Source organism: Coregonus clupeaformis, chromosome 19 (genome assembly GCF_020615455.1).
Source record: "Coregonus clupeaformis isolate EN_2021a chromosome 19, ASM2061545v1, whole genome shotgun sequence".
NCBI classification, from domain to species: domain Eukaryota; kingdom Metazoa; phylum Chordata; class Actinopteri; order Salmoniformes; family Salmonidae; genus Coregonus; species Coregonus clupeaformis.
In genome coordinates this window covers 27082506-27100355 of record NC_059210.1, presented here as the reverse complement: position 1 = coordinate 27100355, position 17850 = coordinate 27082506, and the positions used below count along the sequence as shown (strand labels likewise).

Here is a 17850-nt window from a genome sequence, read left to right as displayed (position 1 = left end):
AACATTTGCCTGATGTTGAAAGAACATTCCTATAACACATTTAATCTGTTCTTGAAAGGTTCACATAATGTTTCATTAGGTTGTGGGAACAGTCTGGTGGGAACATTGTGGGGACATCACAAAAGATATGTTCCCAAAACGCAAAAACTGTCAAGTTGTGCTGACATTCAGATAATGTTTGTATCAGGGTGCACAAAAAAATAATTTTGATGTTACAAGAATGTTGACAAAACAGGTTTTCTGAGTTTCTTAAAGGTTCCCAGAACATGTAATTACGTTGTGGGAACAGTATGGGTACATTACAAGAGATAGGTTCCTAAAACACAAAATATGCTCAGTTGTGATGACATTCGTGAGTGCTGATCTAGGATCACTTATCAGATCATGAAAAATAAGCGTCTCAAAAATAAGCGTATCAAGCGTCTCAAAGTAGGAATTATATCTGGTGCGTTTTTTTAAAAGAGAGTGAAAAAAACAAACACATGGCCACAGCTATCCCCTAGTGGTGTAGGGGGTTAGAGATCTGGCTAGGGAACCAAACAGTGGAGGGTCAAACCCCATTATGTGCAGATTCTCAACATATGAAGTGTAAAAAATATGGTTATTTTTGTATGATTGAATGCTGTTCAAATGTCCTAAGAATTAAATAATGTGCAGATTGTCAACATATGAAGTCTAAACAATATAGTGCATTCGGAAAGTATTCAGACCCCTTGACTTTTTCCACATTTTGTTACGTTACAGCCTTATTCTACAATTGATTCAATTGTTTTTTCCCCTCATCAATCTACACACAATACCCCATAATGACAAAGCAAAAACAGGTTAGTAGAAATGTTTGCACATTTACATAAGTATTCAGACCCTTTACTCAGTACTTTGTTGAAGCACCTTTGGCAGCGATTACAGCCTCGAGTCTTCTTGGGTACGACGCTACAAGCTTTGCACACCTGTATTTGGGGAGTTTCTCCCATTCTTCTATTTTCAGGTCTCTCCAGAGATGTTCAATCAGGTTCAAGTCCAGGCTCTGGCTGGGTCACTCAAAGACATTCAGAGACTTGTCCTGAAGCCACTCCTGCATTGTCGTGGCTGTGTGCTTAGAGTTGTTGTCCTGTTGGAAGGAACACCTTTGCCCCAGTCTGAGGTCCTGAGTGCTATAGGCCATAAATTCAGTATAAGACAATATTTTTTGTTTACATGACTTAAACTTTGATGGATAATGCATTGCAAACATCTCAACCAGCCAGTTGAGTTGCACAATTAGAGTAAACTTATTCTGTATTGGAATTTGCATAGACTTTTTAAATCATCTAAAAAATGATACATGCATTTACATTATGTCTGCTTCCTTTACTTAAAATGGAAGATAGGTCTAGTTAAATGAGGATAATATTAATAAAATATTATACATTTGTGTGTCAAAATATGAATATTAGAATGCATGTAAATTAATGCATTTACAGTTTATATGCTTATAATACCAGTACAATTACATGTACAGAATGATATTATGAATCCTAATGAAGATAACAGGCATACAGTGAATAATCCCTTAACAGTATTTCAGGTGTAGACTAACAGTGAAATGCTTACATACGGGCCCTTCCCAACAATGCAGAGAGAAATAAATTGAAATAATATACAAATTATAAGGCGGGGAAAAAATACACAATGAGTAACGATAACTTGGCTACAGTTGAAGTCGGAAGTTTACATACACTTAGTTTGGAGTCATTAAAACTCATTTTTCAACCACTCCACAAATGTCTTGTTAACACACTATAGTTTTGGCAAGTCGGTTAGGACATCTACTTTGTGCATGACACAAGTCATTGTTCCAACAATTGTTTACAGACAGATTATTTCACTTATAATTCACTGTATCACAATTCCAGTGGGTCAGAAGTTTACATACACTAAGTTGACTGTGCCTTTAAACAGCTTGGAAAATTCCAGAAAATGATGTCATGGCTTTAGATGCTTCTGATAGGCTAATTGACATCATTTGAGTCAATTGGAAGTGTACCTGTGGATGTATTTCAAGGCCTACCTTCAAACTCAGTGCCTATTTGCTTGACATCATGGGAAAATCAAAAGAAATCAGCCAAGACCTCAGAAAAAAATGTGTAGACCTCCACAAGTCTGGTTCATCCTTGGTAGCAATTTCAAAACGCCTGAAGGTACCACATTCATCTGTACAAACAATAGTACGCAAGTATAAACACCATGGGACCACGCAGCTGTCAGGAAGGAGACGCGTTCTGTCTCCTAGAGATGAACGTACTTTGGTGCGAAAAGTGCAAATCAATCCCAGAACAACAGCTAAGGACCTTGTGAAGATGCTGGAGGAAACAGGTACAAAAGTATCTATATCCACAGTAAAACTAGTCCTATATGGACATAACCTGAAAGGCCGCTCAGCAAGGAAGAAGCCACTGCTCTAAAACCGCCATAAAAAGCCAGACTACGGTTTTCAACTGCACATGGGGACAAAGATCGTACTTTTTGGAGAAATGTCCTCTGGTCTGATGAAACAAAAATAGAACTGTTTGGCAATAATGACCATCATTATGTTTGGAGGAAAAAGGGGTTTACTTGCAAGCCGAAGAACACCATCCCAAACGTGAAGCACGGGGGTGGCAGCATCATGCTGTGGGGGTGCTTTGCTGCAGGAGGGACTGGTGCACTTCACAAAATAGATGGCATAATGAGGAAGGAAAACGATGTGGATATATTGAAGCAACATCTCAAGACATCAGTCAGGAAGTTAAAGCTTGGTCGCAAATGGGTCTTCCAAATGAACAATGACCCCAAGCATACTTCCAAAGTTGTGGCAAAAATGCTTAAGGACAACAAAGTCAAGGTATTGGAGTGGCCATCACAAAGCCCTGACCTCAATCCTATTGAAAATTTGTGGGCAGAAAAACTGAGTTTAAATGTATTTGGCTAAGGTGTATGTACATTTCCGACTTCAACTGTATATACATGGGGTACCAGTACCGCGTCCATGTGCAAGGGTACGAGGTAATTGAGGTAGATAATTGCATATAGGTAGGGATAAAGTGACAAAGTAACAGGATAGATAATAAACAGTAACAGCAGCGTATGTGATGACGCCAGGACAGCGGAGTCACTCACCACCTTCCGGAGACATTTGAAACCCCACCTCTTTAAGGAATACCTGGGATAGGATAAAGTAATCCTTCTACCCCCCCCAAAAAAAATTGTAAAGTGGTTATCCCACTGGCTATAGGGTGAATGCACCAATTTGTGAGTCGCTCTGGATAAGAGCGTCTGCTAAATGACGTAAATGTGCCCTTGAGCAAGGCACTTAACCCTAATTGCTCCTGTAAGTCGCTCTGGATAAGAGCGTCTGCTAAATGACTAAAATGTAAATGTAAATGAGTCAAAATAGTTAGTGCAAAAGGAATGATATACAGTACCAGTCAACGGTTTGTACACACCTACTCATTCAAGGCTTTTTCTTTATTTGTACTATTTTCTACATTGTAATATGAAATAACACATATGGAATCATGTAGTAACCAAAAAAGTGTTAAACAAATCAAAATAGATTTTATATTTGAGATTCTTCAAATAGCCACCCTTTGCCTTGATGACAGCTTTGCACACTCTTGGCATTCTCTCAATCAGCTTCACCTGGAATGCTTTTCCAACAGTCTTGAAGGAGTTCCCACATATGCTGAGCACTTGTTGGCTGCTTTTCCTTCATTCTGCGGTCCAACTCATCCCAAACCATCTCAATGGTGTTGTTTACGAAGCATGTGACAAATACGTGTTTGATTTGATTTGATTCCTTTAATGGACAACTCAACCGACTGGTAGAGCAAGAGTTCCTAAAATTGTAAAACAACAACATATTCGTCATTTAATCATGCTGAAAGGATGTTTGAGAGGTCAACAACATTTTACAATGTTGTCATATCCCATTTTATACACAGTTAGTACAAAAAATGGGTGGTAAATGAGGTATGGTTTTGCTCATGTTCACGTCAACCATCTTTGAATGTGTGTTTAAAAAAAATATGGGAGTCTGATAATGGAAACCACATGATCATTTTACTAAATGGCATTGGTTGAGATGATAAAATATTCCAAACAAAATTCATATGTTTAATTTCATTTAAAATTGGTTGTCAAATTTAGCTCAACCGTCAACATTCTGGGAACCTCTACACAACACATTAAATGTGTTCTAGGAATGTTCTACCATCATCAGGTAAATGTTTTATACAAACATTATGCAATCATCACCACGACTGGACAGTTTTTGTGTTATGAGAACATTTTCCGCGACCTAACAAATGTTCTGGGAACCTTCACAGAACCAATTTTGGTTTGCTGGGTAGTCTCTTCTAGTCACGTCACTGTTTCCTCACACAGTCTGAAGAAGGGAGTGAGTATTTGAACAATATTGCAGTGATTGCTTTTCCTCCCTTAAAGGCATAGTTCACATTTACATATTGGTTTCCTTACTGTATAAGCAAACGTTTGCATGTGGAAACAGTGCCAGGGAAACTAAACCAAAGCATGGATTGCTGTCATACCATGTCCATAGACTTCTTACAGGGTAAGGAAAGCAATGTTTTATTTTGTAATTTGGGTGAAATATCCCTTTAACAGCCCCCATGAAGCTTTCTCTCGCCCCCCCCTCCCTCCCCATGAGTATCCATGCGACTCATGGGTGCCACTCTAGTTGATCTCAAACGGGTTGTTTAAGCACAATGGTTATGTATTCATTATTTATTTAGAGCCTTATGAAGCAGTACTCACTCCATCACGGTTAATTAGCACGTCTTTAATTAGGCTGCCTGCTAATGGCCTGATGAGCTGTCGTTTAGCTAAGCACAACCTGCTGCTGCTGCTGGCTAAATGACACATCTAACAGGGGGAGAGCCGGGGAGAACACAAATACTGTGAACACTGTACTGTGGAAAGTATCGCTGCACTGTACATTTTTGGCTTAGAGCAGATAGCTTGGACCAATTCGCACTGTGGAAAGCACAGCTGCACTGTACTGTACTGTAAGCCTTTAGATATCTGGTTCTGTTCTGTTTTCTGAGCTGACACTAGCATGTACTAACTCACACTGTGAAACATCTGTACTGCACCTCTGTACTGTACTGAAAGATTAGGTCTCTGTTTCCATTCTCTAGGGCTGACTGTCTTTTACTCTGTCTTTCTGTCTGTGCTTCTTATTGTTCTCCTCTGTTGTCTGTCTGTCAGTCTATCTGTATGTCTGTCTGTCACTCCTAAGTGTTAATTGCTATTATAGAGCCAACATATTAAGGAACTGGCAGTACATCTGTGTCTCTCAGTTTTCTTCCTACCTCCACTGCACTCTCCTCTGAGCTGTCTCTGCTAAGACTAGCATCCTTTCCCACAGCACTGGTACCAGAAGACCATGGGACCACACTGCCGGTGCTGGGCCCAGTAACAACCTAGTTGTGAATGAATAAACACATTTATTAGATACAGAAGAAAGATTAATAAATGCCTAATAGATGACCATTGGCTCATAATACCTTATGAAACTACTTATATTGCAAAAATATACTGAGTGTATAAAACATTAGGAACGCCTTCCTAATATTGAGTTGCACCCCCTTTTGCCCTCAGAACAGCCTCAATTCGTTGGGGCATGGACTACAAGGTGTCGAAAGCGTTCCACAGGGATGCTGGCCCATGCTGACTAAAATGCTTCCTACAGTTGTGTCAATTTGGCTGGATGTCCTTTGGGTCGTGGACCATTCTTGATACACACAGGAAACTGTTGAGCGTGAAAAACCCAGCAGCTTTGCAGTTCTTGACACATTCAAACCAGTGCGCCTGGCACCTATTACTATACCCCGTTCAAAGGCACTTAAATATTTTGTATTCACTCTCTGAATGGCATACATACACAATCCATGTCTCAATTGTCTCAAGGCTTAAAAATCCTTCTTTAACCTGTCTCCTCCCCTTCATCTACACTGATTGAAGTGAATTTAACAGGTGACATCAACAAGGGATCATAGCTTTCACCTGGATTCACCAGGTCAGTCTATGTCATGGAAAGAGCAGGTGTTCCTAATGTTTTGTACACTCAGTGTAAGCGCCTGGTGGTCATACATCTCCCCCCTATCCTAAAGGTTAATGACTATTACATATACACTGAGTGGATAGATTTCCAGCGTTGTACTTTGTTTGACAGTATGAATATCTTTCTGACAAGAAGTGACGGGCCTTTCAAGTTTTAATGTCACATGCACAAGTACAGTGAAATGCCTTTCTTGCAAGCTCAAAACCCAACAATCCAATTATCAATAATAATGTATTACTAGAAAAAAACACACGAGGAATAAGAAATATGAAATACACAATAAAGTAAGTATGTAAGCATACTATATACAATAAATATTGGACTGGGCAACAGGATATAAGATAAACAGAGTAGCAGCTTGCATGTGAGTGGGTGTGTGGGTGTGTAGAGTCAGTATAAATGTATGTGCATATTATGTGTGAGTGAGAAAATGATGGAGTGAGTGTTTGTGTGTGTGTGTTGGAGTGACAGTGTGAGTGAGTGTGTAGGGCCCTGTGAGTGTGCATAGAGAAATATTGAAATAAAAGGTCAATAAAGATACAAGGTAAACTCGCTCCCCCGTTTCCTGTAGTCCATGATCAGCTCCTTGGTCTTGCTGACGTTGAGGGAGAAGTTGTAGCTCCGGCACCACACTGCCAGGTCACTGACCTCCTCCCTGTAGGTTGACTCATCGTCGCCAGTTGCAGAGGGAGGTGTTCAGACCCAGAGTCCTTAACTTGGTGACAAGCTTGGAGGGGATAATGGTGTTGAAAGCTAAGCTGTAGTCAATGAACAGCATTCTCACATAGGTATTCCTCTTATCTAGGTGGTTGAGGGCAGTGTGGAGAGCAATTGAGATTGCGTTATCTATGGATCAGTTGGGGCGGTATGCAAATTGGAGTGGGTCTATGGTGGCTGGGATGTTGGAGTCAATGTGTGCCATAACCAGCCTCTCAAAGCACTTCATGATTACAGAAGTGAGTGCTACAGGGCGGTAGTCATTGTGACATGAAACCTTAGAGTTCTTAGGAACAGGTATGATTGTGGTCATCTTAAAACGTGGGGAATACAGACTGGGACAAGGAGAGGTTGAAAATTACAGTGAATATGCCTGCCAGCTGTTCTGTGCATGCTCTGAGAACGCGCCCTGGAATACCGTCGGGGCCCGCGGCCTTGTGGGTGTTGACCTGATTAAAGACCCTTCTCACGTCGGCCTCGGAGAGCGAGATCACCCAGTCCTCTGGGTCGGTGACGGCCCTCACACCCAGCTCGATGTTGCTGTTGTCAAAGCGGAATAAAATGCATTGAGTTCGTCTGGTAGAGAGGCATCGTTGGTCAGATCATGGCTGGGTCTTCCTTTGTAATTCGTAATGGACTGTAGCCCCTGCCACATGCGGCGGGAGTCGGAGCCTGTGTAATATGATTCCACCTTATTCCTATATTGTCCTTTTGCTCGTTTGATGACTCTGCGGAGGTCATAGCAGGCCTTCTTGTACTTATTCCTGTCTTCGGCCGTAGCAACAGGGTGGTCTACGATAGCTTTGTGTGCAATAGCCCTGCTCTTTAGGTAAGTGTTAATCCAGGGCTTTTGATTGGGGAAGCAGCAATTTTTTTTGGCTATTGCAAGTTAGTGCCTGTCATATGTGTTCCCCCGAGTGTTAATTAGCCTACTATTTCATACGATATACAGCCAAAATATTAACTGGCAGCAGTAGGCTAAATCTGTGTCAGTGTGTGTGTGTGTCTTTTTCTGTTTTCTCCATACCGCGAATGAACTGTCTTCTGCAGCAGCAGCTGATCTGTCAGTGCTATAAGCCTAGCATCATTTCTCAGCATCGACACAGTCATAGCACTCAGACCAGCACAACCAGAATAAAATAAATAAATTGGTTAATTTCACACATTTAGCAGCTTTTTTTTTTTTTTTTAAGTCTAGTGTTCAGTCAAATACTGAACGGGAAATCTATCTATAGACTTCACTTCACCATGCTTTTCCTGTTACCAAGTGACTCTCAGTTTATTATCTTCCATGTTGTGGTGTTGCCAGAGGAGGCTGGTGGGAGGAGCTATAGGAGGACGGGCTCATCGTAATGTCTGGAATGGAATCAATGGAAAGGTATCAAACGCATCAAACATATGGAAACCATTCCAGCTATTACAATGAGCCCGTCCTCCTATAGCCCCTCCCACCAGCCTCCACTGGATGTTACTGACTAACTGTACAATGGTTGCTTTGTGCGTACAGAGTACTTTAACACAGCACTCTATTCTCCCGACACACTGCCAGGATCAGTAATCTTTCATGTCAACACCAAATTTTAAATCCATTTAATGCCAAAACATGTATACAGGAATCATATTTGAAGTAGGATTATGAAGTGACGTGTTATAAATAATATGTACTCCAAGAGCAGCAGATCAGGATTATCCTTCATTTCCCTGTGAAAACTGAAATATTGTAATCATATTGAACAGAATGTGAGATCTTCTGTCTGCAGCTGGTGCTCTGGGTGATAGAATGCTATAGAGGACTGTCCGGGCCCTGAGGTACTGCTGTCAGTCAAGACGAGAGGGGAGATAGCCTCTACCTCTGTATCTGCCTCTGCACAGAGAGATAGGGATATTGAGAAAAGAGAGAGATAGAGAGAGAGAAGGAGAGAGAAAGAAGAAAAAAAAGAGAGGGAGAGAGAGATGGAGAGGGAGGGTCAGAAGGACGACATGCCAGTGTAACAAGCAGAAGGAGGGAAGAGAAAGGAAGACATCAACCCACTATTTGAGTGTCCTTGGAGAGCTGTTTTAATAGAGCCTTTATTTCCAGCCTGTCGCTCACCATAACGAGAGAAATAACCATGTCTGTCCAATCAGCCCTCTCCACCTCCCTTCCACTCTCTTTCTTTATTCCCCCTCTCTCTCACTTCTTTATCCCTCTCCATCTCTCTCGCATTCGCCCTCTTTCTCTCTCTCCTTTCTCTCTCTTTATCCCTATCTCTCCCCTGTTTCTCTGTCTCCACCACTCTCTCTCTCTCAGTAGCCAAGGAGACCTGTGTTCACCACACCTGGCCTTGACCTGCTTGGAGAGAGAGATGGAACTCTTCGCTTTCTGTTGTGGGTTGCTGTTTTTCACTGAACATAAAATATTATACAATTCATGGCCAGGCTGTAATATAATGTGATTTTTAGACTGGAATCAGGCACTACCACTGCTTATTGGGATTCACAGTCATTCTACCTCACGCTTTCATATACACTGAGTATACAAAACATTAAGAAAACCTGCTCTTTCCATGACATACTGTACATGAATGTAGACTGACCAGGAGAATCCAGGTGAAAGCTATGATCCCTTATTGATGTCACTTGTTAAATCCACTTCAATCAGTGTAGATGAAGGGGAGGAGACAGGTTAAATAATGATTTTTAAGCCTCAAGACAATTGAGGCATGGATTGTGTATGTGTGCCATTCAGAGGGTGAATAGGCAAGACAAAATAATTAAGTGCTTTTGAACAGGGTATGGTAGTAGGTGCCAGGCGCACCGGTTTGTGTCAAGAACTGCAACGCTGCTGGGTTCTTCACGCTCAACAGTTTCCTGTGTGTATCAAGAAAGGACATCCAGCCAACTTGACACAACTGCGGGAAGCATTTGAGTCAACATGGGCCAGCATCCCTGTGGAACGCTTTCGACACCTTGTAGAGTCCATGCCCCGATGAATTGAGGCTACTCTGAGGAGGGGGGGGGTGCAAATCAAATTACGAATGTGTTCCTAATGTTTGGTATACTCAGTGTACATTCAATGTACTTCCTCTCACCATAAAATAGGTACTTTTCACACACAGCCACCATGTTGATTTAGCTCTTGATGGTAAATTGAAAATGTAAAGATGTAGTAGTGAATATGTGCTTTGCATTTGTGATGACATCTCAATTCAGATGTGACAGGAAGCAGTTAAAGAAGAAGCGTTTGTCTTTTTAGAAGGTATATTTAAAGCCACTGTCAATTTGACAAAGGCCTCGGAAGTGCTTTGCTGTAATTGTGATCAACAGCCGTGGTGTCACATAAAGGAAGTAGAGGGTGAAACGTTTCATTGAAAACGTAACCTCCTAGGCATTTAAGCTAAACAATGGAACAGTTTGAATGAATATACGCTGAAAATAGTTCAATTTGTGTATATTTAGAACTGCATTGCCTCTAGGTTATAAGTAGTAACTAACCGTTCTGTCTTTCTGTGAACAATTTCATGCAGTCAGATTGGAGAAACTATGATTTAAAAGCCCAGTGCAGTCAAAATTAAGTTTTTCCTGTGTTTTGTATCATATTGTACAACAGCTGCTTGAAACTAACACATAAAAGTGTAATTTTTTTATCAGTGTTATTTCCTGATAGTTGCTGGTTAGAAATACAATATTCACAGGACCTTCTAATGCGCAGGTTTGTATGGGCGGGAGTTTCGGCTTTCCATGGTGACATCAACATGCGGTAAATTGGTTAATAGGCCAATAACACAGAGAGTTCCAATCCTCTCTGCCAATAACAGCTAGTTTTCAGTTTCCCCCTCCCCACTCAGACCACTCCCTGACAGTCCTAGCAAAATTCTTGCTTGAGAAATAGTTTTTTGCCAAAAAGCTATTTTTGTCCATTTTAATGGAAATCTATTACAGTAAGATACTTAATTGTTACCCAGAAATGATTTGATATTGATATAAAAATGGCTGCATTGGGCCTTTAAATAGATTCAGCTTTTTTCCAGTTCTTGGCTCGAGATCACATACCGCTTCTCTATTTGAAAGCGTGTGAAGCTCTGACAACTGAAATTCACTGGCAACAAAGAGCATGAGAGATTTCACTATGACTGAGAAAAGAGAGAATATGCTTAATTTCAAGCAGAGTAATTCCTTTTGGTATAACCAAATTATATGCTTTTATCCAGTACACAGTTGACCGAAATACTTATTTCCTGAAGGGAGAAAATCACCATCCCCTAGCTTCTTGGATGGATCTTCAAGCCTTAAACATGACGTCTCTATCTCTCTACCTGCTGTAGGACTGTATACATGTAACATTTAACCACCTTTTGAGTCCCAGCATGAATACTTATAGTTCCCTTAAAGCCATGTTGAAATACGTCATGTATAGGAGCACAGAAAACCTACTGTGTTTGACTTAGACAAACGTTCACATCTCTTAAATAGATAAGGGCCTAATCTCCACGACATTTGATCAATGGTTAATCTGCTGGAGAAATTCTATTAAAGGGTTGAAGGCTCATTAGCCAATAGATCTTAATCCTATTAGTGGTTTGGCAGAAGGAGAAGACACGAGGAGAGATGAGAGGGGAGGAAAGGAGAGAAGAAGAGAGGAGAGAAGAAGAGAGGAGAGAAGGAGTAGAGGAGAAGAGGACAAGAAGAAGGGAGAGGACAGGAGAGAGAAGAGAGGAAAGAATGAGGAGAAGAGGAGGAGAGGAGGCCTGAGCTGTGCTCCCCAGGGGATCCTGCTGTTTTCTGTTTTGTCTGGGGGAATGGAATGGGAAGGTCACTGACAGTGCAGGGCCATTTTCATAATGAGGAACTCTGATAATGCATTACACATGCACACAATCATAAAGAAGCCATCAGTGCCTACACAGACACATTTAATCACTAAAACCTGGGCCCTCATATTTAGCCCCCACCCCATAATCACTAGCGTCTCTCATCTAATTAAATATCTGTTTAAATATTAGGGCATTTTCTCGTACGGTACAGTTGATTCAGATGATGTTTAATTCATTTCGTTCCTTTGTAAGAAATGGGTGCTCCCGTCATTGTTTGTAAAAACAAATTGGTTTACAATAGGCTAGTGATGAGAAAAAGAAGAGAGGGAGAGAGAGAGAGAGAGAAAGAAAGAGGGTTAAAAGACTGTTTTGTGGAGAGCAGAATCTGAGTCAAGGTTGAGGCATGGTTCCTGTGCTCTTTACTGTCAATGAGATCTACAACAAGTATGGATTCACAAGCTTCCAAGGTCTTCCAAGGGTTTTTACACCCCTCTTCAGGGGAAATTTGTTTTGTATTATAATGAAACAAAATCAAATAAATATGTAAGATTCATTACAATGAATGTACCCATCTCTCGCTGTGTTTTCTTGCCAGATCGATACAGCGTGCATATCCTATCAAATCCTGGACACGCTTTTGTATCAATTATGGATAAGTCAATGTTGAAAAAGCCTATCAGGCAAGAATGAAGCTAAGTTCAATATGTGGTTCCTGCTGACATCATTCGGAACAAAAACATAGGGAGATCGAGGTCTTGTTCTTACAGGTCTTTCTCTCTCTCTCGCTCTCTCTCTCTCTCTCTTCGCTCTCTCTCTCTCTCTCTCTCTCTCTCTCTCTCTCTCTCTCTCTCTCTCTCTCTCTTTCTCCTTCACTCTCTCTCATTCTCATTCTCACTCTCTCTCTCTCTCTCTCTCTCTCTCTCTCTCTCTCTCTCTCTTTCTCCTTCACTCTCTCTCATTCTCATTCTCACTCTCTCTCTCTCTCTCTCTCTCTCTCTCTCTCTCTCTCTCTCTCTCTCTCTCTCTCTCTCTCTCTCTCTCTCTCTCTCTCTCTCTCCTGATAGACATTGATGAGTGTTCTGATGGGTTCGTGGAGTGTAATGACAAAGCCATCTGTGTCAACCTGCCCGGCTGGTACCACTGCGAGTGTCGTGATGGCTACCACGACAATGGCTTGTTCTCTGCCAATGGGGAGTCGTGCATAGGTGAGTTGATCCACCCCTTTTCTCTCAATACTAAAATAATCTCTGTGGTTGTAGGCAAACTTCATTCAGCTAGTCACATGTTAACACCTATTGAAATCACATGTATAGAGTATATTAGCACACTAGTTTGTGTTTTTCCATTATTCTAGTGTATTCTAACATTGATCATAGCAGCACATCTAACTATTGCAGAGATAGACATTTCCTTGGCCTTCTTTTGACAATTTGTTTGCTGTCTGGTGTGGGTAATAGTATGATTGGACAAACAATTACTGGTACACTTTCCTCCAAATCCCTGTCTGCTTTTAACTGCTCATTGAATCTTTCTGAAACATTCTCTAAAGCAACCTGTCAAGAGCTTGTCACATGTCAAAATGGAAGAAAACCCTCAATCTAGCAGTGCGCCTCAGCAGTAACAGTGCTGCAGCTCTGTCTGTCTGTCTACTATATAGCCTCATTTTACCTGTCAAGTCTACCTGATCAACACAGCCCACTGGGCACAGACGTCAATTCAACGTCTGTTGATTCCATGGAAACAACGTTGATTCAACCAGTGTGTGGCCAGTGGAAGAGCACGTTAAAGGGGAAGTTTACCTAAAATCCAAAATGTTGTAAGTCCATACATTGAAACTAGTTAAGTGGAGCGATTTTATTTCGGGGGAGAAGTGAAGACAGTAGCCTAGCGTTACAAATGAGTTATATGAAGTAAAACAGCAACCTACAAACATATAATCACGAGTGATGAAGAAAACTACTGGAGGGCCTCTGATGCTTATAATCTGTAATAAATGTTTTATGGCTATTTATTTATTTTACCTTTATTTAACTAGGCAAGTCAGTTAAGAACAAATTCTTATTTACAATGACGGCCTACACCAGCCAAAACCGGACGACACTGGGCCAATTGTGCGCCGCCCTATGGACTCCCAATCACAGCCGGTTGTGATACAGCCTGGAATCGAACCAGGGGGTCTGTAGTGACGCCTCAAGCACTGAGATGCAGTGCCTTAGACCACTGCGCAACTCGGGACTATGGGGCTAAAAGTAATTATATTGTTAGGATACTCATGGCCACTATTCTGTCTATTCTTCGATGTAAGATGACGCAATAAAATAAAATAAAATTGTATTTGTCACATGCGCCGAATACATCAGGTATAGCTTTTACCATAAAATGCTTACTTACGAGGCCTTTCCCAACAATGCAGAGTTAAAAAGTAAGAATGACTGTCTATTACAATGTAAGGTGACACAATTACTGTCTAGCTCCTCAACATATGCTAACCGGTAGAGCGCTTAGGCTACAACACAATAAGATCAACTCGAAATGCAATGATTAGACTACATACCTTCGCACTCTCGCTTTGTCGCTGTCTCTTCTCAAAGGACGTGTGTGAAGCTAGCCACAATAAGGATTAGCCACAATAGGGGAATTTGCGGTTCACCTTTAAAATAAAAGTCCTCCATTGAAAGTGATTAAAACAGATACAAATAGTGGAATCATGCCATATTTGGACTCGATAATGCTAAATAAGGTGGGAATGTTGTTGTTTAAATTAAACAAAAGACAATCATTTATTTATTATTGTGGCTAGCTTCACACAGGTGGCTGTAGGAGTGTTTACATCATATTTCCTGTTTTTTATCGCTACTAGCCATCTTCTGCATCTGTCTGTATCTTTCAATGGAAAGCAGTGAAATGTTGTGCCTTCTTTCCTAGATTCCTATATAATGTGCAGCCAGGGACAGAACACCAGCTTGCTCTTGATGCCATCTCTTCGGATTTCCACTTTTCAGAACTAACTTTAGGCTACATCTTTCAACTTTTGCGCCTGCTCCTTCTCCCTCCCATAAAAGTCACACGTGACATCAAGCTCCAAATAATGACATATACGTCATAGAGTTGCCCCACGAGAGCTCACATTCGCAGTTGTTTCCCACATCTGCTGTTGTTGCAGTCGGCCACATAAAATAATGATATAAAATAATCGCAATCATTTTATGTGGAAAAGTACACATTTCCTGACTCAAAACCAATAGTACTTTTGATAAAAGTAGTTCATTTGGCCATATGCTTTCAATAAAACAAAGAATTTATCCACAATTTGCGGATTTCTCAATCGCTCTTTGACTGACAACAGAGACACGTCATGAGTGCACAAAGTGCACAAAGACACGTCATGAGTCACGTGACCCGTTTTTGCAGCTTTCCAGTTCTAGACTGTAGGAGAGAGGGGGAGAAGGCAAACTCCACCTAACTAGTTTCAATTTATGGAATCACTTTGGCTATTTTTTTATTTTAGGTAAACTTTCCCTTTTAAGAGACTCTCAGAGAGCTCAACATACTGTAAAGAACAAAGACAACTGCTCTGAGTTATAATTTGACCCCAAAAAACTATAGTTTGGATTCCTTTGTCTTTTTTAAGCAGTAAGATGTGTGGATTTATGCATAAACTACAGAATTTGACCTGTGTTGAGCATATGCGTGAAGTCATCTCTCTTGCTCCCTACAGATATCAACGAATGCAAGATGGGGAGGAACACCTGTGCCAATGACACGGTGTGCTTCAACTTGGAGGGGGGCTATGACTGCAGGTGCCCCCACGGGAGGAACTGCACCGGAGACTGTATCCATGACAACAAAGTCAAACACAACAGACAGATCTGGGTGCTGGACAACGATAGATGCTCCGTCTGCTCCTGTCAGGTGAGACAAAGAGGATGATGGGTATAAAACAATCAATGGTCAGATTAGCGGTGTTCTTTTGGTTGCTGTAAAGCAATATGATGATTGGTTATCAATTCAGTTTGATATGTTTAACGCAGAGGTCTGAAAATGTAAATGCATCTACCAGTTGTTTGGAAAACTTGGTTTTAAATAAACAAAACAAAAAACATATTTTTCCTCATGATTCTACGGCTACAGTCTTGAAACATTTAGTAATTTAGCGTTTCATTTTTGATAGTGTCTGGCAATGCTAGCAGGTGATTATAAAAGATTAGTAAGGGTATTGAACGATCAAGCATCACAATATTAATTTGATTACAGAGGAGGAGGGCAGAAATGAAGCTTTAATGAAACAAGTCATTTTAATTGATTGGAGAAATTGAGAACCTGCCTGTCAGAATTAGCAGTATTGAACGGCTGAGTGAACAGAGAGCGTAAACATGTTGTTGTTTTGGAATGGCACGGTCAGCTAGTAGAGAGCAATGGTAATTTTGAGTGTGTGTAATTAACCAATAACCAAGGTCAACTAGCAAATATTGAATGTGGGTTATAGAGCTCAAGACAGTTACTTACATACAGAACAGTACTTTGAGACTGTACTTGAGTCAAGTGTCGCTTGATAGACCATGCATCTGCCCACCCCTCTGTGCAGACTGGCCAGGTGATGTGCAGGAGAATGGTGTGTGACTGTGAGAACCCCACAGCTGACCTGTTCTGCTGTCCAGAGTGTGACCCTCGCCTCAGCAGCCAGTGTCTGCACCAGAATGGCCTGCTGACCTACGGCAGTGGAGACTCCTGGGTGGAGAACTGCCAGCAGTGCCAATGTCTGGTAAGTACCAACAATACACAGCCTATAAAGAGATAGGACACACTTACTGGACTCTTCTTTAGTGATTAATGTATGGGAGATACTGGACATCAGCGTGGTGGCCAAGGGAATAGTAAAGGTGTGTGTGTGCGTGCATGTGCAGGTCTCTGTGTCCACACAGTGGGTGGCCTCTGAGAAGTGTTGTGGATAAGCTTGTTAGCTTGTCCTGGCAATATATAAAACAGAATTATGACATGTCAAGAACGTTCTCTATTGAATCTTCCGTGAAGAAATATGCACTGTTTGCATCGACTCTCTCCACTGTGCCGACCTTTTCCAAGGTTCCCGCATCCCTGCTGTTCAAACAACAGGAAGGCTTTTTTACGAGGATTTCACACTAAATCTGACAGAACATCACAAGCTACCGCCTCCGATACGCCTTTCAGATGCACTTTACAACCAGCTATATTTTTATTAAATGCAAATGTCACGGTTGGCATTCTACCTGGTCATTCTGCTCCCGAAGAGAAGTAACACTTAGCTGCATTTGTGTCACTATGCCTTTGCGTCGATCCACAAATCATCGTTCTGTCAGCGCTCTCTCTCTCTCTCCCGCCCGCCCGTCCCCTCTGAGTAGTGGCATTACTCTTGGTTATTTCTTCCCTCAGATCAAACAGAATGTTGTAGAACAGACACACAGACAGCCTTCCCACATCACTCTCCTTCTGTGATTAGCATATGAATACAGGGACACCAATGGCGCATTTCCATACAGGAATTACCCCAGTGTTTTACCCAAAAGGCTCAGACTTTTCTGTTTCCATCTACTGGGCCATAGCTCCGGCAGACCTGCTCTCACTTGGGGCCAAATCCACGCCACTGGTACTTTTCAGCTGGCATTTACATCACAATGTCTAACTGTGAACTTTAACACCTTGTCACAAATCAACTGTTTTGATTATACAGAGGTTGTTGATTTTCCCCATCACAAGTCCTCACTGTCAGCCCTAGCTATGGAAACACAATTTCCCTAGTATAACATAAGGGTGTATACACTGGTGTCACAGTCGAAAAACAGCATAAGTCAGATCCATAAGTAGAGTACCAGGCAGCATAATTGTGTTTCCTTCTCCCATTGTGATGCTGTCCTTAAGGGCCTTGGGTGGATTACTTACAGCAGGCCATTATAGGGCTGAAAAAGTGTTGGAGAGGCAGGTAGATGCAGGCTGCTCTCTCTCTCTCTCTCTCTCTCTCTCTCTCTCTCCCCGAGGCAGGCATTCACGTATGCACGCACCCACACACACGCGCACGCATGCATGCACTCACACACACATTACGTTGCACACACACAGCCACCAGCCAGAATGGTATAAACAGCAGCACTTGAAAGAGAGGAGTGGAGGAGAATGCTGCGTAGAGATAAGCGTGGGATCCAGTAGCATGACAGGGACGTGAAATGAACCTTGAATGCCTCCACAGTTAGCAGAGCCAGAACC

The 17850-nt window shown here is 41.6% G+C and overlaps 1 protein-coding gene across 1 annotated transcript in view; it reads left to right on the top strand.

Moving 5' to 3' along the window:
- LOC121531746 (protein kinase C-binding protein NELL2) overlaps nt 1-17850 on the top strand; it is a 109150-nt gene that overhangs the window by 84199 nt on the left and 7101 nt on the right. Inside the window, exons 16-18 of the mRNA XM_041837165.2 lie at nt 12678-12818; nt 15332-15525; nt 16199-16375. Coding sequence (XP_041693099.1) covers nt 12678-12818; nt 15332-15525; nt 16199-16375 — 512 coding nt within the window. The remainder of the gene's footprint in view (nt 1-12677; nt 12819-15331; nt 15526-16198; nt 16376-17850) is intronic.